The sequence below is a fragment of the Episyrphus balteatus genome, chromosome 1 (genome assembly GCF_945859705.1).
Source record: "Episyrphus balteatus chromosome 1, idEpiBalt1.1, whole genome shotgun sequence".
Taxonomy (NCBI): domain Eukaryota; kingdom Metazoa; phylum Arthropoda; class Insecta; order Diptera; family Syrphidae; genus Episyrphus; species Episyrphus balteatus.
This window is the reverse complement of record NC_079134.1, coordinates 170301970-170326024: the sequence shown is the minus strand read 5'-3', so window position 1 is coordinate 170326024 and position 24055 is coordinate 170301970. Positions and strand designations below refer to the sequence as shown.

The window sequence follows — 24055 nt, the reverse complement described above, 5'->3', positions numbered from 1 at the left end:
TGGAGAATTTTTTAATATTTTCAAGAATAAAATCATCTTTCTTTTAAGATAAGGTTTAAAATACAATTCGGCTGGTAAATATTTGGAGGTGTTGAATTTCTTGCTTTCAAGTTTTGTAATCGCTTTTTAAAAGTCTTTTTAGATCAGTACTAGGTTTTCAGGTTGTTCTTCAATGCCCATTATTACATATATTATGGGCTTTTCTCACTTCTCTTTCGGGCAGGCTGTTTACTTGCTTTCTTCATGAAAATAAAATAAGGAGATTACCCCAACGATCGCAATATGATGAATACCAGACTAACCTTTACCTCAAGAAAACCTTAACAAATATAACATAAATGAATAAATGTCGCCTTTATGAGCTTAAACAAATTTAAAAAAAAAACATGGAAATCGGCTTCAATAAACATATAAATCCTATTCAATCGAAGGTTTTTGTGTAAAAATTATTAAACCACTTAAATACCTACATTCTACAAAAATAAATCATAAAAGCAATTTTATTAGATATTTACTACCTTTGCCCAAAAAAACATATAGAAAAATCTAAAAAATGATTCATTAACCTATCAATGTTCAAAGACTTACATTATTTAGATTAGATATTCCAAGTAAATTTTTGGTGATTCAAATCTAACATACTGATAACCCTTATCTAAACCATAAATTGTGTTTTCTTGACAATATTTTGGAGGTTTTTTTTAACGATGTATGACGCTAAGCAACAAACAAACACCCAAATTGTTATCTTATCTTAAAAAGAAGATTATTAACCCATACACATAGTTAATGGAGAAACAAAATCTATAACTACCCTGTTATTAATATTGAATATTTTTTTTAACAATATTTTTTTCTTTATTTTTTTTTTTCTAGGAAAATCTACGAGCAACGGAAGCAAAAAAATTCGATATTGAACCAAAATACTTAGCTATTTTAGGTTTTAGCAATCTTCCAACATCACCATCACAGACTTTGTACACTGGTGGTCAATCACAACCATCACAACTACAGCAGTCATCACAGCCATTTACAACAAATGCCACTCCATACAATGGCACAAAGGCAAACTTCACTATTGTTACATACGTTCAAGAAGGTCAGGCACCGTCCGCCATCCTATTGTCACAGAATATAGCTGCAAAATTTCCAAACGAGTATTTGCTCATCTATGATCTCGGTCTGTCCGAAGATGATTCTCGAGCCTTGTCAGCATTCTGCAATAGCTCGAAGTGTTCAGTAATAAACTATGACCTGTCTGTTTTTCCATCCTATGTGACGGATCAACGGATGCATGCATATCGTCCCATTGTGATAAAGGACGCTCTAATGCGTTCAAAAAATATTCTCTTTGCCGAAAATTCCGTTCGAATTCGTGGAAATAGTCGTGATTTGAATGATTTACGAGCTAAGGCTGGACCGGGTGTGTTGGGTTGGACAACACCCAAAGCTGTGTCAACACGAACGCATCCGAAAATGTTTGATTATTTTCAAACGGACGCAGATGATTTTATATTCTTGCGAATGGTTGAGCTGGATAAGGTGTTTTTCGCTGATACACCGTTGGTGGAGGAGAAAATTCTACTGCCATGGATTAAGTGTGCACTAACACTTGAATGTATTGATCCGATAGGTAAGTTTTGAATTAATTTTTTGCAGCATTCTTTAAAGCAGAAAGTTTTAACAAATAAAAATGAGAATAAGCACTTTCGTTTTTTGAGGGGCATAAGTTTATGTTTCGTGCTACAGTGGTCGAGCTACATTAGTCTCATTTTCAGTGCAATTTATAATGGCAAAAATTAAATATTTCTTTTAAAAAGAGGGAAACATAAAAGAAAAAAGCAATTTTCTGACTGATTTGCAACATAAAATGAGATAGTTTAAAACTTAGTCCAAGCGGCGACCGTGCGTCGAGTTACTTAGCTCATAAGGTTAGAGGTTAAAATTGGTGTCAAATGAAAAATAAGTTGATACCGAAAATAAAAAAATAGGGTTGCTACTTCTAAAATGGGAACTTCCATGTGGCAACCCTATTTTAAAGGAAAAATTGTCACATAACTAATACATTCAAATCTTTGTTATTCGGCCGGATAAAAAATTTTTGAAATGCCAAACGAAAGTCAAAATAGTAGAAAAAAATAATGAAATAATATAAAGAATGTAACCCTACAAATGTGGCAACCCCATTCAAATGAAAACAACACTGACAAAAATCTTCTTTGAGCAAAACAGTATAACTTTTTATGCACTAGAAAGCTAAACTATACACCATATTTTAGAAAATACTCAGTTTATCCGGCCAAACAACAAAGAAATGAATGTATTAGTTATGTGACAATTTTTCCTTTAAAATAGGGTTGCCACATGGAAGTTCCCATTTTAGAAGTGGCAACCCTTTTATTTTATTTCCAGTATCAACTTATCTTTCATTTGACACCAATTTTAACCCCTAACCTTATGAGCTAAGTAACTCGACGGTCACCTCTCCGACTAACTATAATAAAAGGCTAGGTAGATCTCATAGCTGTGGCAAATCATTTGGGTAAGGTAAAAAGATGTCAAATCAATATTGGAGATAGAGAAAACTTAGGCCACATCAAATTAAGTGCTCATTTGGCTTCTTTGTTTTTTACTTTAGCATGTTTGACAAAGTCTAAATTGTGAGTAAGTAGAACGCCAAAGTACATAAACTCCTGGACAGTTTCTATGAGTGACCACTTTTCATCAGCAAGTTTTCTTTAAAAATCATAATTTTGGTTTTTTTGTTCATTGATTTTCAGACCCCAAGTCTCACAAAATTACCAGTCAATTAATTTGTATCTATAATGAAACTGGATTACCAGCAAAATAAAAACAAAATAATAATTCCTATCTTCGTGACCTTTTTGTTGAATAGATATTAGATTTTAGATTTTTAGCATTTTTTGTATTTTTTTTTAATAATTAGCCCTGAAGAAGACTGGAAATACGGTCGAAACGTAGCGTCGAAAACAAAATAGGAAAACATTTATAAAGAGACCTCAAGCCCATTTAGGATCGAATTTGAATTTAAAACCAAAATAGCCAAATCGTCAGCATATAACAAAACTGTTAGCAAAAGAAACTCAACCAGGAGTCCCTTTGTCAAACAGTAAAGGACAGAGAATACAACCTTGAGGCATACCGTCTGTTGTGTCGAAAAAATTGTGATGATAAAATTAAGTTTTCATACATTAATAAAAGCTTTCGACGTTAACGAGGTAAAGGAGTGCTTATAAATTAAAGCCTGTCTGTTCTCTGTTGACTTTGTCAAAGCAAATGTATAGTTTTTTCTTTTGTTCATTAAACTTTCTGGCGATGCTTGAACAGCAATAAACATGGTCTGTGGTAGAAAATATTTTTCTGAAACCAACTTTAAAATACTCAAACGATTACTACTCTCAATCTATTTAATGAATCTTTCATTCAGAATAGTCAGCAAGAATTTTTCTTATTCTATTTACAACTGAAACTTTTACAATTTTCTGGAGCTTTTGCATTGCCTTTTTTTAATTGCAAAAAAATTAGATTTCTTGAAACTAGTTCGAACATCGGCGTTGTTGTACAATCTATTAAAGAAAGTCAGAATATAATTTCTGAACTCAAAAGTGCTGTTTTGCTTCCAATTCTACTGGCAAAATATCAGTATCCACCTAATTTACTACGAAGTTATGTAGTGCCTTATCGGAAGGTATGAAGGTCTTCATTCGCTAAGAGCAGAACTTTAATTATTATTAGCTCCTAGCGTCTCAGCATTTAAAGAGTACTTCATACCATGATTACGCCCACAAGTTCCCTTACAATCTGCCAGAACGATTTAGAATCAGTGCAATGTTCTAGTTCGTTGGACAGTTTTTTTAAGATAATCTGTCCTTTAAGCTAGACACAACTTTTAGTTAATTCTATAATAATGGGTATAAAGATTTTAAAAAAGGTAGGGGAGTTTGTCATTCAAAAAAGCTGTAGTTAAACAAAAGAGAATAAGTGTGTGTGGTCTTTTGGAGAAAAGGGTCTAAAAATTTAATGACTTCAGTCATTCTTTGGCCCGTGTACTCAACAAAAAGTGAATGCTGAAGAAGAGATTGCGAATTACTGTTCAAAAGAAGTGCATAATCCGACCATTTAAATTTATTAAAGCTGGTAGGGTTCAATAGTTCAGTTACCCCAGGAAAGTGTAATTTAAAGACACTTGAAAGTTTGTCGAAAAGTTGGCCAAAGCAACTTCAAAATCTTCTATTACATTATACCAGTTTCCAGATATAGACGCGATATCAATGACAGATTGACCCTTTCAAATATTTTTAATGTTTTTCTATTTTGTTTGGCTATTGCAATTTCTCGACCTCGTAGCTGTAATTCTCATTTTGAATTAAAAATGCAAAAACCGGAATTTTGTCAAAATTCTTTTTTCCATCAATTTGTTTTACAAAAATATTTGCTTTATCCCTTATAATGCACTATAAATTAGACCATTGTAGCTTTCAATAGACATTATACAATATACATTAGGGTGGGTCAAAAAAAATTTAAATTCTTTTTTTTGATTTGGTACTCCGAAAAATCGATTGCTAGACACCTCTAGAATATACACACCAAATATGAGTTCTTAATATTAATGGGAAGGTCCTCCGCTTCGCAATTTTCCATTTTTACATCAAGCTTCTACTAAAAAAAAAATCTTTTTTTTTTAAATCGACTTTTTAGCAAATTTCTTTACATATTCTTGTAGGAAATTGAACGCTCTGCAAAAAAAGGCCTTAAACACTTTTTTCGTTTCTCTAACCGTTTAATAGATATTTGAGGTTAAAAAATCAAGAAAATCTTTAAGAGTTCGTTTTTTGTTCTTAATTTTGTATCAAATTAAAAAATTATAATAATCAAACGCGCAAGACATATTCATGTAGGAAACAGATTGCTCCACAAAAAAGGTTTTATTATGTTTTTTTCATTAATCTAACCATTCTAAAGATATTCGAGGTCAAAGTTAAAATAAATTATAAAAACATTTTTTACTTTTAAAAATTTTCCAGTTCACTAAAAATTTATTATTTTCAAATTAGCAAGATGTATTCTTGTATGCGATTAAACGTTCTACAAAAACTTCCTTGGCATCAAATTGATTGCTTTAACCGTTTAAAAGTTATTCGTATCCAAATCACAATGCATACGGGTCATAAGAAAACTATTGGAATTAGTGGGCATTGGTTTGGATACCGTTTTGAATATCTTCTAAACGGTTAAAGCAATCAATTTGATTCTGAGTAATTTTTTATAGAACGTTTAAGCCCCTACAAGAATATATCTTGTTAATTTGAAAATAATGAATTTTCAGTGTATTGGAAAATTTTTAAAAGTAAAAAATGTTTTTATATTTTTTTTTTAATTTGATGTCGAATATCTTTATAATGGTTAGATTAGTTAGATCGATTTTTCGGAGTACCAAATCAAAAAAAAAAGAATTTCGATTTTTTTTCACCCACCCTAATATACATACCATGCATTTATTTTTGATACTTCATGAAATAAGATAGTTTTAACCTTGATAAGCTCATTTAACATAACATTATATAAATGTAATCATCAACAATCAGTTAGTAAGTTGTGTGGAAAATACTATACACTTGAATGATTTTAATACTACACAAGTAATTTGGTTCTATACAATACTACACTCTCTTATTAATAATAAAAAAGGACATCAATCTAGTTACCTATTTCAACCCAGTTTAAGTGCAAATAAAAATCAACATTACGTGACTCAATGGCAGTATAGCAATTATCTTGTGCCATTAGACAAAGTTATAAGTCGACAAGCTTCATGACTCTGTTGATAGGTAATCGGCGTGTTTTATCCTCGCGCTTCATGTTTTATATGTCCTTCCTTACGACCAACAACCAACGCATCGTGTGCATGAAATTTCTGGGGTTTTTCCGGAAACTTTAATGCACATTTTTCTCTATATCAAAGACATGCAGTGAAAAAATGAAAACCATACCTTTTGTACCTTTAACCTTTATAATGTTAGAAGTTTTTACATAGTGACTAGAATATATAAAAAAAAAAAAAAACAAAATGATGTGTGTTGTGGTTTGTCGAGTTTGTAAAATATGTAGATTAAAAAAAAGAGAAAATATTATTTAATAAAAAAAAAAAGAAAAAAAAAACAAGGAAATCCTTGCCGAGAGACATAATTCAAAAAAACACAAGTGGATTCTAGTGCAGAGGTCAACTGCAAAGCATAGAGAAAAAAAAATAAGAAAAATTGAGAACATTAACCCTAAGGCGAGATTACTTTGTGGTGAGATGGAAATAGGCAAGTGTATCCCTGAAGTTATTTGTGCATACTTTGAGGTTCCTGTGGAAAATGTGTTTTTTTTTTTTTTTCATTTTTATTTTACCTAAACCATTTGAAATAATACGGGTATTCACTTTGCAATTTTACCGCCGCTTTTGTGGTACATTTTTTCTTTTTTTTTTACTTTGAGCAGCTTTTTTTTTGTATTATTTTGTTTATAAATGGGTTTGTGATTTTATTTTAATCCTTTGAGTCTTCGTGTAGCTCACCTTTTATTTGCTGTGTGGTTTTGTGTAAAAAAGAAAAATTAATATTTTTTCTCAGGCGTTCATCTCAAATTATTTTTTGTATTTAGGTAGGTACTTTTTAAAAATCATGACTGTATTCATTCTTTAACTACCTAATTAGAAATTACATCTTGTATCATTTGATCGATGCACTTTTACCTAAAATGTGCTGAGATTTTTGGGTTATTTAGCTAATTGTTTGACGTCAATGAAATGGAATAAATTACAAGTCATAAATTGGTATTATAAATTCCATCTTTGCAGAGGCACAATCGTTTTAAACAAGACAAACAACTTCAAAAGGATAAAAAAAAAAAAAGCGCGCATTGATCACAAAACGGTTTGTCAAAATTCCGTAACCACCCCCAAATTTGTACTTTGGTCAAAAAACGTTTTTGGAGAAAATCATCAAATTTTCACCAATTGTAGAAATTCTTTTTACTGTTTTTTTTCTAACAAGAATTAAGATCTTTCATCAGAAAAAAAATAGGTTGAAAATTGGCTAAGAAAAAATTTTTTAACGTATTGAGTTGAAATCTTTAAATTTTTTTTTCTCGTCATTTCTCAACCAATTTTCATAAAAAGTACCTCGTTAGGCTTGGAAATAGATATTATTTTAGAATTTGTATATGTATTTTCCAAACATAATATTGTTTCAAAAAAATATGCTTTAGGTATATTGATGCCGAAGTTAAGTAAATGACGAAAAAATAGAATGGTTCAAAATTAGTTATTAATACTAATTTGAAAAATTCAATCAAATGAAAAATGACTGGCTTTTGAATTTTAATACTTTTAGCTGAAACTAAACCTACTATATGATATTCTTAATAAAATGACTGAAACGAGAATATTGGACCTTTCAAATGAATTTTCCATACTACCATTTTTCACAAGTATACAGCCTCTCGAAAATCTTTTAAAAAAAAAATCTTTTTTACCAGTATGTACTAGAGTGTCCGCAAGAAATCGATTTTCGAAATTTGGTCGGGGGAACCCCATAAAATGTTCCGCCTTTGCAGATTTTTAGATAGCCAAAATTTAAGCTCGATTGGATAAGTCTAAATGGTGCCGACACTCGCTCAAAGTATCAAAAATCTCTGTTTTTTCACTGTTTTTCGAAGAAAATTAGCTCTAGCTCCCAAACAGATGGGGTTATTTTCACTTTTTATATATTAAATGAAAGGTAGTGTTATTACACATAATTCAGATTCAAAATTTGTTTAGTTTTACAAAAAAAAAAAATATTGTCATCAATTTAAATTTTCAGTACCTACCTCAAAAAGAGCTGAAGTGCAAACTCGATTTAAAATGAAACTTTTTTTACTGTTTTATTTAAAAAAAAAAATCGAAACATTTAACAGATTTCTAAAAAACAAAATACTTAACATCGTGTTAAATTTCTTATACATAATTATTGAAGTAAATACTAAAAAATTTAATCAAGTGACTTACTTAAAGTAGTTTTGGAAGCATCAGGATATAATTTTCGGCACTCACTGACTACCTGAAGTACATATTGTTTTTGTTCCTCATCTTTAGTTAAAAGATTATTAAAATCGGTTATTAACTTGACTCCTCTTTCTGCCATGTCATTTACGACTTTAAGTGTTTTCACTTTCTTAATGCCTTCTTTAAAATGGGGGTTTTCGGGAGGTTCTTTGAGAAAACTTGTGTCTATTTTCAATCGGCCGAAAAAGTTCAATGTTTCTTTGTTCACAATATTTTTTAACCCTGCTGTGACAAATTGTTCAATTTCATGTAGATGTAGCTTTGGATTTACTATTCTGTTGGTTTCTGTTTCTCTGTTTTTTAAAATTATGTTGGCCATTTCTGATTTTTCGCCATCTGGTAAAGTTGGGTCAAAGAACGCCAGACCTACCAGCTCTGAACTCAAATACCATAAATGGTTTGAGAATTTAGCAAGAGCCTTCTCTGAAATGTCTTTGTCTATCTTGCGGTATTCAATGAAATCACGCAAAAGATCAAGATCTTGTTTAGGAGCCAGATAAGCTCTTGGGGCATTAAACCAAGCCTTGCAGTAAATTTTTACGATGAAAACGCAGATATCACCGAGAGCGTTACGTTCCTCGTTACTCATTTTAAACTGGCTTCGAAACATGAATATTTTTAAGCTATAAATAGCTTTGGCCATCCACCTAGCATGATGAGTGGCTCCTGGTGTTCTGAATCCAACTACGCTTCCATCTCATTTTCCTGCTACCCGATGGCCCAGAGGTTGCCTGAGATAGATAAACATCCATTCTATCCCAATCCGCAGAATTCTGGCTATATACTTCTTCTTGAGCTTCCTCCTCCGTCCCCTGTGTTTCCGCGTCATCTTCAGTATCTTTTAAAATCAGTCAACATTAGCAAAGATCTAATTAAAATGATAATAATACTAAAGCTTACCAATATCAAATCTGAATTCTTCAATTCTGCGTTTTTTTTCAGTAATGGTCAAGGCATCTCGATGTGCTATATCAAAGAGATCGTCCATTTTCAACGCAAATTCTTTTATTTTATTTTTGGTGCTTTCAAGCGTTTTGTTTTTATTTCGTTGGTGATTTCTCCACTCATTGTAAAGTTTTTCTAATTTAACAATGGCATCTTTTTCATATTTTGTTTGAATTCTGGCTTTTTCCCAAAAAATAAGTACCTCTCGAATGACAAGTCTTGCAGATTCCTTTAAATTTAATTTTATAAATCGCAAATTAAAAAATAGTGTTGACAAAACTTGACGATTTGAGGGTAATTTACACCCTGTAATTTGATGAGACGGATAGCCTACAAGAAAAATTTTGTCTCGGGTGTTTGCTGCAAATGCCATATCAACGAACACAAAATATATCTGGAAAACACTAACAATTCTTAAAACTTCTTTTAATCTTAAAACAAAAACGCAACAGAATTAATACTCACATTTATAATTTATTTTATATACAAATAGTCGGAGAGGCGACCGTCGAGTTACTTAGCTCATAAGGTTAGAGGTTAAAATTGGTGTCAAATGAAAGATAAGTTGATACTGGAAATAAAAAAATAGGGTTGCCACTTCTAAAATGGGAACTTCCATGTGGCAACCCTATTTGAAAGGAAAAATTGTCACATAACTAATACATTCATATCTTTGTTGTTTGGCCAGATAAAAAAAAAATTTGAAAAGCCAAACGAAAGCCAAAATAGTAAAAAAAAATAATAAAATAATATAAAGAACGTAACCCTACAAATGTGGCAACCCCATCCAAATGAAAACAACACTGACAAAAATCTTCTTTGAACAGAACAGTATAACTTTTTATGCACTAGAAAGCTTAACTAAACACCAAATTTTAGATAATACTCTCTTCTATCTAAAAAATGTCGGGTGCCACCTCGCAAATACAGACAAGTACTCGGCAACCCTATCCAAATGCTAAAAAACCCAAAAATCACTTTTTTTTTTGGCCAAAGTGTATAATATTTGATAGAGTTAAAGGCTGTAAAATACATCATGTTTAGCTTAGACTCTCTTCTATCTAAAAAATGTCGGGTGCCACCTCGCAAATGCAGACAAGTACTCGGCAACCCTACTCAAATGCTAAAAAACATTAAAATCACTTGTTTTTTGGCCAAAGTGTTTAATATTTGATAGAGTTAAAGGCTATAAAATACATCCTGTATAGCTTAGACTCTCTTCTATCTAAAAAATGTCGGGTGCCACCTCGCAAATGTAGACAAGTACTCGGCAACCCTACTCAAATGCTAAAAAACATTAAAATCACTTGTTTTTTGGCCAAAGTGTTTAATATTTGATAGAGTTAAAGGCTATAAAATACATCCTGTATAGCTTAGACTCTCTTCTATCTAAAAAATGTCGGGGGCCACCTCGCAAATGCCGAGTACTTGTCTGCATTTGTGAGGTGGCACCCGACATTTTTTAGATAGAAGAGAGTCTAAGCTAAACATGATGTATTTTACAGCCTTTAACTCCATCAAATATTATACACTTTGGCCAAAAAACAAGTGATTTTTGGGTTTTTTAGCATTTGGATAGGGTTGCCGAGTACTTGTCTGTATTTGCGAGGTGGCACCCGACATTTTTTAGATAGAAGAGAGTATTATCTAAAATTTGGTGTTTAGTTAAGCTTTCTAGTGCATAAAAAGTTATACTGTTCTGTTCAAAGAAGATTTTTGTCAGTGTTGTTTTCATTTGGATGGGGTTGCCACATTTGTAGGGTTACGTTCTTTATATTATTTTATTATTTTTTTTTACTATTTTGGCTTTCGTTTGGCTTTTCAAATTTTTTTTTTATCTGGCCAAACAACAAAGATATGAATGTGTTAGTTATGTGACAATTTTTCCTTTCAAATAGGGTTGCCACATGGAAGTTCCCATTTTAGAAGTGGCAACCCTATTTTTTTATTTCCAGTATCAACTTATCTTTCATTTGACACCAATTTTAACCTCTAACCTTATGAGCTAAGTAACTCGACGGTCGCCGCTTGGACTAAAAGGAAAATTAGCAAAAAGCGAGAGTTTATCTTAATAAAATTATTGAACTACCAACGAAACGACTCGTGAAGCTTAAACTTCATAAAAAAAACAACAAATATGTATTTTACAACTGCATTTTATTTTGTTTCTATAAAAAAAAACGTAAATAAACAGAAAAACTATTTCTCTAAAATTTAATTTTTTTTCTATTAAAAGCTCAAATCCTGAAAATTCCATAACACTTCGTTGAATATCTTTTTTATAAGATTTGTTTTAGTTTGTCACGACAATTGTCAACATTGAGTTAGCCCGATGTTAAAGCGCTCGCCTATCAATCCAGGCATAGCAGGTTCAACCCCCACTGGGTGCCCTTTTTGTTTTGTTTTTTTTTTCAGTCAATTTTACTCTGTGCTTCTATAATTGATAAAATTATTATATATTATTATATATAATACGAGAAGCATTTCAATTAGATAGGTAACATCAATCTATAACATAGAAAGTTTTATTTTAAATCGAGTTTGCACTTCAGCTCTTTTTGAGGTAAGTACTGAAAATTTAAATTGATGACAATATTTTTTTTTTTGTAAAACTAAACAAATTTTGAATCTGAATTATGTGTAATAAGCACTACCTTTCATTTAATATATAAAAAGTGAAAATAACCCCATCTGTTTGGGAGCTAGAGCTAATTTTCTTCGAAAAACAGTGAAAAAACAGAGATTTTTGATACTTTGAGCGAGTGTCGACACCATTTAGACTTATCCAATCGAGCTGAAATTTTGGCTATCTAAAAATCTGCAAAGGCGGAACATTTTATGGGGTTCCCGCGAAAAAAATTCGACAAAAATTTTTTTCTATGGGAGTTGCGGTCACTCTAGTATGTACTCATACAATCTGCTCTACCGAGGTTTCCGTTCCTGAGGAAATTTATCCTATTCAACATGAATCGGAAAGTTTTTACTTGTCAAAACGACACACAGTGCGGCCTTTTGAAGAAAATTTGGACAAAAATCATTTTCTTCAGTTTATAGGTACATTTCACTATTTATTTGTACAAAACTAGCTTAACATAGAATTTCTTAAGATAAAACACAAATTTTGATTACATAAATATTTTTAAAATACGGAAATTCTTCTCTGATGAGGGATAACCTAAGTTATTATTTTCCTTTTGTTTGACTTATACAGTTGCAGTTGATTTTGTGCCAGTACCGTTTGGTTCATTGCTAAAAAGTGTTTTTTCTTTTTTGGTTTGATTGCTAGAGCAAAAAGGCCGCTACTTTTGTCCAAGGGATGCCGCAAAAAAATCATGTTCCTTGCTTTATTGAATTATCTTTAAAAATTTATACTGACTCAAGTTTTTGCAATATAGAATAACATAATGCTGCATATTTACCGCAAAACTCGTGTGGTTATATAGTCTATGCTTTTACCCTGAAGTATTATGTTCAAAGAGTAGTTATAAATAAGGCTCTCAGAATTTGAAAACTCTCATGGCAACTTATAAATGCAATGATTTGACCTAACTTTTACCAAATCAAGGAAGGGACTTTAAATATTTTTTGTAACTGCACTTAAAATAAAAATTATCTCAAACAACAAAAAAACATTTTTTTTCTTAACCTTTTAAGAATTAATATAAAAATAAAATAAGAAAAAATGAACAGACTTTAAAAATTAATATACGAGCAATCAAAAAAGATATCAAAATTTCTTAAACGCAGTTAAAAAGAATAACATATTTTCTAAAAATCTTAACTTTGCTTATACCAATTGTTTTAACAGAGAAATCATTATTAATATGAGTAAAGGTATATAAAAGTAAGCGTTTTCTTTAATCATCGTAACGTGGTAGCAACTTTGCAGATAGAGCGTTACTGTAAAACAATTTTTTTCTTAGAATAAAACCAAGAATCACTCCTTAAATTGTTCTTATCTTATACGGGACAGATGTCCAAAAATTAAAATAAAACAAAAATTTAAAAAACTTTTATTTACACAAAAATGTTTTTTATGGTTTGATCTACGCTTTTAAAAAATCATTAAAAATAGTGTAGTGTGAGGCTCAAGCTCAAGCTCATCCCAAGTAATGAGGTAGACAATGGCTTGCAATTAGTTGCCTCTATTGAACATTAAGCCAAACGAACCCTGATTCGCAGTCTGCATGCACAACTAAGCAGTCTTAAAAAGGAAGAAGAACAGCTCGCCTTAACCCTTGAGGATTTACGAGGTCAGTCGTGGTGCTCTAGAAAAGTCAGAGTTTATACTTCGTTTAGGCATGACAAATGCAAAAATCAAGGACTGTAAATGTACTTATGATAACCTGATGAGAGTTTTACTGATGTCAACATAATACAAGAACCCAAACGACATTGCTATGGTACCTCAGTGTAACAAATGATTTTTTAATGCTCATTGTTTTCATAGTCTTTCGCCTACTTTTGAGGTTAAATAAAACCATTTCAAAAGTACAATAAAGTCTTTAACTGTGATTCGGTTTCCTCTTGCCCATTGAATCATCTTACTTCCTGTCACATGTTTCCAAAATAAATAAAAAAGATGAAAAGACCGTCAAACTTTTGCCATGTTGCAGCCGCAATAACTCATGAATCATGATTAATTTAATAAAACAAAATTGAATTTTGTTTTATCTGCACAAAAAAAAGCCCATTTGAACAATATGGTATATTTTCTAAACTGCCGCACACATTTCACCCAAAAGTAAAGAATTTTTTTTTTTTTTCTTTGTCAAAGAACATTCGATTAGAAAATGATTGAAAATGAAAAAAAAAAGAAACTTCCTCCCACCTTCTTCACTAAAAAACAGCACCAACTGTGCTCTCCCAACCCGACATACTCAATTTCAATGCAAATTGGGTAGAAATCATGTGCACATAAATACCTGTCTTTTGCCAAAAAAAATGGGACACAACTAAAACGATTTTCAAAAGAGAGATTCAAATCTATACTCGAATTCGTGTGCATGAGCAAGGACAGAGTAGGTACCTCCTAGTACAACAGTGCATGGTGTATGTTCGTTCAATCGTACCACACGCCTCCTCCCTCGCCTATATAAGCCTTTTCCCACCACCCCCTCTGACGGAGGACACTGTGTATATGAATTAGCATTGCGCTCAAATGCATGCAAATGGTTTCCTGCAAAAGCTGAAATGATGTGACTACGATGTCATTCGATTCTAATGACTTGCATGAAACTGAGTACTTTAATAAATATGGAATTCAACAAAACCAATGTTTATTATTTTTTGTAGGTATCAATTTTTTTTTTTTAATTTCCAGTCAAATTGGATTTTTGCCCGTAAAAGTTTCAATAAAACAGTCAGTAATTGGGATAGGTTCATGCTGTGATGAACATTTTGCTTTATATCGATCGATGTAAACCATTTTTTAAAGTCCCAAAAAAACCGTAGGTGCTTGAGTTTTAAGGCATCCTCAAGCTGTGCGGCAATTTTTATTTCAAGACTCGAAAAATATACACAAACGCTTTAAGTGGTTGCCCCTCATGATGATGATGAGGAAAAAAAAAATAAATAAATTTTCTTTCAAATTACAAAGTTGTTTAACAATCTACAGGGGGGAAATTCTGATGAGTTTGTTTTGAATAAGAAAAAAAACTTTTTCTTAAAGAAATGACCTTGAAAGGTGGTAAAGTAAGGGGGGGAGGAGAAAGATGTGTGTATTCACGCACTATACGACTATATACACACAAAAACCAAGGACGTCGAATCACGTTAAACTAGTTTATACGTTTATGGAATAAGATTTATTTTGATTTTCTTTTTTTTTGTCAAAAGGAATTTCCCTTGCCAAAGGCCACAGCAGATTCTTTTACTTTTTTTTTTCTATATATAAAAACACATAATATGTATGTTATCCTCAAACATCAAAAGGAAAAAATATAATCCCTGGGTACATTAACGTTGGGTTGGGGTCGAAATTCTGTATGTTGCAAAATTCTGTATTCAAAATACTGTATGCCAAAATACTGTATGTCAAAATTCTGTATGTGCAAAATGTTGTACGAACAAAAGTCTGAAAGTCAATATTCTGTATAGCAAAATTCTGGTTGGTCAAAATACTGTATTTCAAAATTCTGTACATCAAAATTCTGTATATCAAAATTCTGTAAAAATGCTGTAAAAAATATCGTTTTGATAATGTAAAAAAGTGCGCGCGCACTTTTTTACATTATCAAAACGATATTTTTTACAGCATTTTTACAGAATTTTGAAATACAGATATATTTAAAAGAGGGTTTACTATGAATATCTAAGAGATCAACTTAATAAAGAGGCAAGCTTCTAATGCTGATTAATCTAGGTACTTTATTAGGAGCTACGGAAAAAAGAGAGAGAAAACAAAACTACACTTATTTAAAAAAAACAATCTGAATTAAACCACGTTGCATACCTAAAACGGATGGAAAAAAAAAATAAAATTTATATTGATTTTTACATTTTTTTTGTAAAATGTATTTTGTATGTTTTAGAAAAGTTTGATTTGTGTTCCTAGAATTGATTTACTTTTTTACTTTAATAATTATGTTTGTATAAAATTACAACTTTACTGTCAATAATTATATTTAAAGCTACTATTTCGTGTTTTTTTATCAAAGGAAATTTCTTTAAAAATACTGTATTGAAAATACAGTATTTTGCCGTACAGAATTTTGCAAAACAGAATTTTGCAAGTCAGTATTTTGTTCATACAGTATTTTGACGTACAGAATTTTGTATTTACAGTATAATGACGTACAGAATTATGGTCTTACAGTATTTTGACCCTACAGAATTTTGTCGTACAGAATTTTGACAAGCAGAATTATGACCCGCTCCCTTAACGTTTTATGTAAATTTTTATTACATCAAAGTTATTATTTTTTTTTGTTTTTTATTTTTTGAATTTCGAAATAATTTGTTTAGCCACTTCATGTGGTGGGTGCGTGTTGCATGTAAACACGACAGGAGAGAAAATTTTACAAATAAAATGTAACATAAAATGAATTTACCGCTATCTTAGTTTGAGATCAATACAGAGTCAATCCAATATAAAAGAAATAAACAACACGACCAGGTCGTAGGTACTTGCTTGCTTCATGATAAGTGATTGCAGATGCTAATTTGCGAAACGATTTTCACTGATTGATCATGAACACGAGAATGACATTCGCACACAATAATTGGGAATGTTGATTAGTGTTTAATTGAATTTTGGGTACAAAATCCACAAAGGAAGCAAAACACGTTCACATTTTCTTTTTGAGACATGGGTTTGTATCCTCACTATGGTATTTTGTTATCCCAATTAACAATTTCGCTTTAATTATGATCCTAAGAAGCTTCTCATCATGATTAATTTCACACTTGTAAAACTCTTATAAAATTCATAAGAATCAAAAAGGCGACCTTTTTTCACTCATATTAAAACGCAAAAACAATGTAAGACTCCTGCAAATAAGGATACATCAGAATACTAAAAGTGCTATTCAATACGATGCACGAGCAAGGAGAAATGAAATTGTGTTACATTTATATGTAATAACTTATTTTGATGTTAACTTATTTTTATAAACCAAGTTTATCTGAGGAGCTAGAGGCTGTTATAATAAGTTAAAAAAAAAAGAAATACTTAAAATTTTACACCAATTTTAACTATTTAAATATATTTTATTTTAACTATTTAACACAAAATAAATAATTACAATATCGCACTTGACGTTTTTTGAGTGTGAATACAAATCAAACACTAACTTCACTAACTAGGTGTGACACTATAAGCACTTCCCAACCTCATTATATTGTGACACTATACACAACTCCAGAGAAGTTTTTACAATGCTTACAGAGAATTTATCATCGCACCTACTATAAGAGACTTCTAAGAATATTCTTAGAAGAATTATATGAGTGTTTACTATGCATATCTTACCGTAGGTAGTATAGAAGCTTTATAGATGCTTAAGGCACTTTGGCTTCATAGTTGAAAAGAACGTGAATTCAAAGTAGGTACCTATTACAGATTTATTTAAGGGGGGAAATCTCTACTGAATTTGTTTGCATTTTTTTAATATAAAAAATGTATTTATCATCTGAAAAAAACTTTTTTCTTGCTCTCCGAACCTAGTACAATACGAAAACGAAAACTTTAAATGCCGTTTTTTTCGGTGCAGGGAAATAATTCCACGGGAATCTACTCCACATGGGAATTTATTCCACTTCAAGTGGGAATCTATTACACTTTTTGAAGTGGAATAAATTCTCACCGTGGAAGGGAATTTACTACACCAATTTTTGTGTGGAATTATTACCCACCAAAACTGTAGAAAATAGATTGATTTCTGAATATTTTAAGAACCATTTGAATTCATATTAAGCAATATTTTTATGTATATGGAAATAGAAGGTTTAGTTTTACCAAAATATTTTATTTTTATAAAATTACGTTGTATTCTTTTTTCAAAACAAACGATTATAGAGTTTTTCTTTCAATTGAAGTTGCTTGGACGGAATTCTTAATTATGTAACTACATCTTGTGGATATAAGCAATTATATGGATAATGATGCTATGAAATAACGCCAAGTAAAATAAGGCCAACATTAGAAGCGAAACGGAAAAAAATTTGTTTGAGTAGATTCTGATGTCAGCAAATTTTTTTCCGCTTCGCTTTCAACCAATTATTACAAGAGGGGTTGATATGTTTTTGATCATTAAGTTATCATTATTTGTCCGCTTTGTTTGTAAGATATTTCTTCAAATCACGCGAACTAAAAACTATGAGACTTGAAAGAAATCTTTTAAAAAAATCCCCACGCCTCTTACCCCCCCCCCCCCCCCCCCAGATACCGCACGCGCTGGGGTCAATTTTCACCGAGTACGAAGTCATTTGCGGATGATTATCGTATCGGCACTTTTTAGTGTTTTTTGAAGGTAAAAACAAATTCAAAAGAATTAAATAAGTAAAGTGAATTGTGATACGAATATCAAAGGAAGGTCAAAGATTGGGACTGCTTCTTCCTCTTTTCCGTAAATTATTGTTTTGCTATGTCTTACTTTGATTTGAAACATAAAAAATCAAAGTCGACTTAAGACTACCTACTTATAAGCGACACTGCTGTTTTTTTAAGTTTTTGATCAGTTTTTGTATGAAGAGCATGTAAGTAGCTAATATGTACCAGTTGACACGATCCAAGATATAGCTATGTTTCTGAAACTTACAATAGAAATATATTATATTTTCCCAGATCGAATTGGAAGGAATCTACTATTTTGTATGCCATGAAAATGGTTTATAAACTGAAGGTACTATCCATTTCCGCAAAAACGCAGCTTTTTTCCAGATGGCATATACAATACAAACATAAAGTAAAATCATTCTCCAAAATGACAAGAAATAAATCACCAAAATTGAAGGTGAAGTTATTTCCCAATTAAAAGTGTAATGAATTCTCACTCGGGGCGGGAATTTATTCCACTTCAAAAAGTGGAACAGATTCCCACATAAGGTGGAATAAATTCCCATGTGGAGCAGATTCCCGTGGAATTATTTCCCTGCACCGTTTTTTTCTCGAAACGCTTTGTTTTTCGGCTCCATGAAACGTAACTCAAAAATTAATGAGGCTATCGAAAGTTCAAGTGAGAAATTAAGTGCAAATTACTCGTTATCTTATTGGTTTTTACATGAACCTCAAAGTTAAATAAATTTTTTAAAATATATCTTGTTTTTAACAATTTATTTATGTATATAAAAAAACATTTTTTTTTTCGTTGTTTTTTTGTCTCTAAATTTTATTTTTCACTTTTTTTTACTAACTTTAGGTTCATTCAAAGTGTATTGACATTTTTTAATGATAAAAAATTTCTCTTCTTATTATAAATAATTTCCTGGACCTGCGCATTGCACAAACATTGCACAAATGGCGCAAACTTAAGGCGTCCGTCAATTTGGAAAAAAAAATTGTACCGATACTTCATAATGACAATAATAATATCATTTTCCGAATGTCAATAAATGCTTTCAGCTTTCCATAAAAAATATTGAAAAAGCTGTCGTTCATAGAGATTTGATACATATTTATGTAATTCTACGTCAAAAATACTTACACATCCCGTTTTTGACCTATTTTTATATTGAAATATTTAAAAAATTTGACGTGTCAGAACGATTTTTACGTCATTTGGAATCAGCACGCGAATACTTTAGAAAATTATGGTTTTGGTTAACGCACTTGCGTTTACATTTGAAAATGTTTATGATAATGTTTTGTCTGCTGTGAATAAAATTGCTCATGATACCTTTATTGACAGATATATAATAGTTTATAAAACAGTAAATCACCCTTTAAGTTAAAGACTTGATAAATTTTGTGAATATTATAAATTCACTCTGCACACACAACATGTTGATATTTAATTTTATTTGTTCGTGATCACATGCTGCTGGTGCAGTGCTGTTTGCGGTTCTTTATTTATGCAGTGAAATTATTACACGAAATGAAAAATTGAATTTCACACTATTTACCAACCATACTATCTTTAAAGACTAAAGAGAGCCTTTTCTTTCATAAAAGTTTCATGAAAAAATCTGTTTATATTTTTGGAGTGCATCCAACTTAAAAAAAAAAAAAAAAGAATCCTAAGAAACACAGACAGCGAAAGAAAAAAAAACAACATAAAAAAGCTTTTCAGATGATATATCGATTTCTAAATCTTATTAGCATCATAATGGCAAGTCAAGTATACAAATAAAATCAAGGAACAAGTACTTGCAGTAATGTAGGTAGAAGGATTATAGCTTGTTGAAGAGTTCTTACGTTTTGAATAATAAATGTTGTTGTGGATATATTACTTATTGCTTATATTATATTGTATTATATGTTTTCTTCTTTTTCTTCTTATTATCGGCCAGACCACGGGAGATATTGTTTAAGGTTTAAATAAAAAAACAAGATTTTATGAAAAAACTCGATTCTATCGCTTCTAAACTTAAGCATCCTTGTATTACGAAACTTTCAAGCTTTGAATCGGAAAACGGAAAACCTCTGAATTTGTAAAGAAGATGTTATTACTTTACCACACCAATCGTGTCAGGATGCGAACGGGAAGACCTGTGGTTTTCGTTGTAGGCGTCTCGTCCACTAGTTATAGGCTATGATACGTTGCACTAAATTGAATATAGTGCTCTTTGGAGGCAAAAGTTATGAAAAAATTTCTTTATAATGTACAGCGTATCTGAAATGGCTTCAAACTAAAAAAAAAAAATCATGTGTGAAATTCACATGTGGTAGAAGTGAAACTATAAAAATCATTTTTCTTCAGAAAAAAATCGAAAAAATATAACTTTTTTTATTTCATCACCTTTAAATTCATTTATACTAAATTTTAATCCATCAAAGGGTGCAGGGTCAAAAGTCCACAGGCCAAAAGTCCATAATGAACTATTGGCTCACTAGTGTGGACTTACAACCCACCCAAGTGGGTCAAAAGTTCACACAAAATTCCTGTGGACTTTTGGCCCATCGATTAAAAATTTATAACCAATTAGGAAAGCAAAAGTTCATAATGTGGCTGAGTTCTCATATTCTAATTTTCTTCGCAATATTTCTCCAAAACATTTATAAAAAAAAGTGGTCAAATAAGTATTCAAAACTGGAACAATCGTCAATTTTCGAAAGTTTCTTCACTAAATATTCATTTGGTGTCATGAAATTAGTCCAAGTGAAATAAGACCAACTTTCAAAAATTGGCTTTACTTCAATTTACAACATTTATTATAAATATACAATTATTACAAAGCTTTTTAAAACATTTGAATAAACATGGAATACATTAAATGAAAAAATACCGTTTTGGCAATTGTATGTCAATACCGCACACCAAAGATGTTTATGTTATAACTCGGTAAACGCGAAGCGGAAAAAAAAATTGCTCACATGAGAATCTATTTATATTGCACAAGCCAAAAGCGAAGCGGAAAAAAATTTTGCCCAGGGGAGAATCAATTTTGAGGTGTGAAAATAAAAATTCGCGCGACACTGCACCGAAAAATAGTTATAATCTTTTATAGCAGAAACACAATCACGCTTTGCCAGACGCGTCGTCGCGTTACGTTGAGAAATCCTCAAAGCGCGCTTCTGTCACTTTGACTTTGAACAGCTGATTGAAACATAAAATGTGCTGTCAAATAAAAAAAAACACAGTCAATCATAAAATTATTGGGCCAAGTCTTTATCTTGATTTAAATGTGGAAAAATGATATTGTAATGTGTTGTAAAATACATAGAAATTTGTTTATTATTTAATCCTATAGTTATAAAAGCAAAACCAATCAAAATAAATTCTCTTTTAAAGAGAACTAACAATAAAACTCAATCTACCACATCATTAAATTATTGTTATTATTATAGTGATGTTACACAGACTTCGTATGGTTGAACTTTTGGCAGTTGTCAAAATCGACGGCAAAGCGTGATTGTGTTTCAGCTTTTAAAGCCACCATGTGGTTATGTGTGATATATCAAATGAAAGATAATATTATCAGCATGCGTACTAAAGTTAAATCAAATTTTTATGTGCTCTAAATCAAAAGATATAAGTGTTTAAAAAATAAATTTTCAAGTCATACTTTTAAAAAGTTTTTGAATGGGTAATGAAAACATCTATATTATGTGAGTCCACCTTTTTAAATCGATATTTCTAAAAAAAAAATAAGTTTATTAACAAATTTTATAATGTTAAAGTAATTTTGTCTCCTAAAACCAAATAAGTGTCCGCAAATTTCGCGGTATAATTTAAACGTTGAGTGAATATTAACTATAGTTGACATTGAAACAAGGCATGAAGTTAAAAGGTAATCACTTTACAGCTCCGATTTTGTAAATATAAATGCCATCGCTGCAATTGTTGTGAAAATACGTGCTGATTAAGTCACCTTGAAAGTCAATAGATAAGAAATTTTAGTGATTATTAATACGATATTTTTATTAATTAATTAGCATTAAAGAGTGATTTGTTGGACCCTAACGTTACATTGAAAAACTTAATATTATAATCAAAGTCTCTAATTTTTTTTATAGTATTAAGGGACTTAGGTATATGGGTTGGGAAGATACTGCATACAAATTGATAAATTTATTTAGCACACCATAGTCGATTAACCACTTATCGTATAGGGAAAAATGGCCTTAAATGGCCCCCCTATAAGGAAAATGTCCCATATCTCGGAACAAAAGTAAGTAACTTAAATGCTATACACTTTTCAAAGTTTAATATATTACTCTCACATTTTTTTGCTATGCGAGTTAAAACAATTCCAAAAAGAATTTAATTTTTTTTTAATTTTCAAGACGTCTTCAAATTACACTGCTCAAATTTTCCGGGGTAAAATGGCACACTGTCCAAATATACGTGATTTTAAATGCAAAATAGAGTCAAAGGGCTTCTTTTCCCATTTCTTTCAACAAGTGGTGCTAAACTTCCCAAGATCTTTCTACGAGTCATTCTAAACCCTGTTCATGTTGGTTACTCGTCTCCTTACTGTAGTTTTTGCAACCTCTCAATAAAAAAATGAAAATGTGAAAGTAAGTATGCCACTTTACCCGAGTACTAAGTAGGCCATTTTGCCCATTTCGGGTTTTTTGAATTTAAGTTTTATACCGAAACATCAAAAATCGTTCTAAGCCAACTTATTTCAGTAAATTAATAAAAAATTAAAAAATACTTCATGCATACATACATTAACTTGTTTTTTTTTTCAAAATACAATGTTTTTTTAACTTTTGTTTTGCAAAAAATATTTCACAAAATTTTAACGAGTGTACTTTTTGAGGTGGCTAGAGATAGTTTGATCTGTCAAATTTCAAATAATGTCTTGAAGTTGCTAAAGTTTCGTATACCTATGTCGGTTTTTCCAGATAAACTAAAAAATCGCATTCATAAAACCTTTTAATTATGTTCGATTCTACAATTTCTAGCAAGAGGGGCATTTTACCTTGGGTTGCCATTTTAGGCAACCCTAAAAGAACCCTAATAATGATTAAGATAAATTTTTACTTTCACGAGTAGTCTGTTTTGTGTCAAACGCATTTGAAATTGTGCGAGTGAAGAAACCCTCGCCAGCTTTAAACCTCATTCTTTTTCAAAGAAAATATTAAAAAATTTTGTACCACTTAAGTAAAAATATTTTTGTAGCTTATTTTTTAAGGGTCTGTTTACATTTACTTATTATATGATGGGTAAATAAAAACCTAACAAATAACATATTCAAAAAAAAAACATCGGATTTTCCCATCACTGCATGGCAATTGGGCCAAAAGTGTGCTGGTACCGCAAGTACAAAAAATTCAATCTATCGATATTTTCAATTTAAAAATTATTATTTACTTTAAGATAAAACAAACAGAAAAAACAACAGCGAATCTTCAATCCACATGTGTGCAACACATTTCTTTAAATCCACATTTTTTCAAAGCCGGCAGCAGTGTTGTCGTGTGTCCTCAGGAAGATAAAATCGCAAGTTCAATGATATTAGGTATGTCGAATGTTTTTTAGCCCTGTGTGAATATGGATTTTTGTTTTTCTTGCTGAAAGTGGGCATGGGCATTATTATAGATATTTGTCTACAAGTTGTAGGGCTAATACCAATAATATATAAATAAGTAGACAGAACATTAACACCACTAATTTCTGGTTCCGCAACAATGGAAACTTTCCAAATCGATGACAATCAGCTTTAATTCCAATTGGTCGTTTTCGTTGTACTTTGTGTGTGTTTTTTTTATTGTAAATGTGTTGTACAGTCATTGTGCGGCAAGAAATCACGTTAAGTTAAAACAAAAATCAAGAAAAATGTTGTATTATGGAAAATGTTGAAATTCTATATAAAGCTGCGGTTACACTAAGTTAGTTGATATAGCAATATCGTCTTAAAGGTGTCATTTCCACAACTAGGCACTAT

At 31.0% G+C, this 24055-nt stretch overlaps 1 protein-coding gene across 1 annotated transcript in view; it reads left to right on the top strand.

The window, feature by feature from the left end:
* Positions 1-24055, top strand: part of LOC129914191 (uncharacterized) — a 68379-nt gene that overhangs the window by 40872 nt on the left and 3452 nt on the right. Inside the window, exon 2 of the mRNA XM_055993325.1 lies at positions 877-1633. Within this exon, the coding sequence (XP_055849300.1) occupies positions 877-1633 (757 nt within the window). The remainder of the gene's footprint in view (positions 1-876; positions 1634-24055) is intronic.